Source organism: Seriola lalandi, unplaced genomic scaffold (genome assembly GCF_002814215.2).
Source record: "Seriola lalandi dorsalis isolate HSWRI2012SDOR001 ecotype SW California unplaced genomic scaffold, Sedor1 jcf7180002053944, whole genome shotgun sequence".
In the NCBI taxonomy this organism is placed as follows: Eukaryota; Metazoa; Chordata; class Actinopteri; order Carangiformes; family Carangidae; genus Seriola; species Seriola lalandi.
This window is the reverse complement of record NW_019524497.1, coordinates 47,397-48,659: the sequence shown is the minus strand read 5'-3', so window position 1 is coordinate 48,659 and position 1,263 is coordinate 47,397. Positions and strand designations below refer to the sequence as shown.

At 42.8% G+C, this 1,263-nt stretch overlaps 1 protein-coding gene across 7 annotated transcripts in view; it reads left to right on the top strand.

Moving 5' to 3' along the window:
- arfip2b (ADP-ribosylation factor interacting protein 2b) overlaps window positions 1-1,263 on the top strand; it is a 15,345-nt gene that overhangs the window by 6,054 nt on the left and 8,028 nt on the right. For 3 of the 7 annotated variants that reach the window (XM_087172993.1, XM_023402576.2, XM_023402577.2), the window contains exon 3: window positions 14-70. The exons of 2 other annotated variants lie outside the window; for them this stretch is intronic. In XM_087172993.1, coding sequence (XP_087029119.1) covers window positions 14-70 — 57 coding nt within the window. The remainder of the gene's footprint in view (window positions 1-13; window positions 71-1,263) is intronic. 2 more of the 7 variants (XM_087172991.1, XM_087172992.1) reach the window with 1 other exon arrangement.

Here is a 1,263-nt window from a genome sequence, read left to right as displayed (position 1 = left end):
CATCTCTGTGCAGGCTGCAAAGCTGCAGTGGAGCTTAGATGAGCAGGTAGGGAGCTCCAGAGGCACCAGGGTGAGCAGGCCATTTGTGCATTTGTGTGTGTGTATGTGTGTGTCTCTATGTTGGTGTGTAGCACTGCTGAGGGGTTTGACTTCATGTGGCGTTACATTGCCTCGCATCACTGCGTTGGTTTATTCCACAAAATGTCACAGATTGCATTTATATGGCAAACCACTGTGCAGCTTGAATCGTGCTGCCTGTTAATTTGGCTCCTACTAACTCCAGCTGGAGGGAGTCTCTCAAACTGGACATGTTTCGAGAGACAAACAGCTGACAGCTAACACTTCAAACTCAACACAAAAATCTGTTTCCATTTGATTATTAGATTCAAAAACATCTAGATCATGTTGTCTTGAGTGAGCTAACATAGCCTAGATTCTGTGTGTGTGTGTGTGTGATCGTTCCCCAGGGTGATGTGTGTGTGTGTGTGAGAGATCCCTTAATTTTTTTTTTGTGGGTGTTGGTTGACAAAACAAAACACTGTGGCATACTAATTATCATCATGTCGTACTAATGCTGTGATGTTGATGTGTTTCAGCTTCACTAGTTCTGTTTTCATGTGTCAGCTGATGTTAAACAAATGTAGGTGTGTTACAGCAAGAAAGTCAGGTGACTGTTAGGTCCGTCTCAACAAGCAGACAAGGCCCTGAAGCAGAGAGAATCTTCATCAGTTAATGCTGTTTGACCTTTAACGAATCACAGCAGCTGTATTTTAACTTCCTTTTTGCAGAATCAAACATACTCCTTGTGTTTGTTTACAACAAGGAAATAGCGTCCTCCCTTCTGGAGCATTCTTCTGTAGTCACAATCTTACTGTACAGTCTAAGCCCAAGGTTTCAGGAAGTGCCCTATATATTATCCTCCCATTTCATTTTCCCGATGGGCGATATGGGCCTTTGCCACAGTTGAGTTACTGTGAATTGTTTTTGTAGCAAATAAAATAAGTCTCTTGCTCACGGCACAGGCATGAGTAAAATTTAGACCTGATTTCTTGTAGGAACTACGGCTCACAAAGGCTTCTGCCAAAGTGACAAAATCTGTTCGGGCCAGATATTCCCCCTTTTTCCATAAATCCCTCACCGATGTGTTTTTTCTTTACTAGCTGATACACGAGCAGGAAGGCAGACAAAAGAAAACAGTGAGTTTTAATTAAAGAAAACACACAAGATGGATCATGTGGCTCATAACACACAGTCCCCCCCACC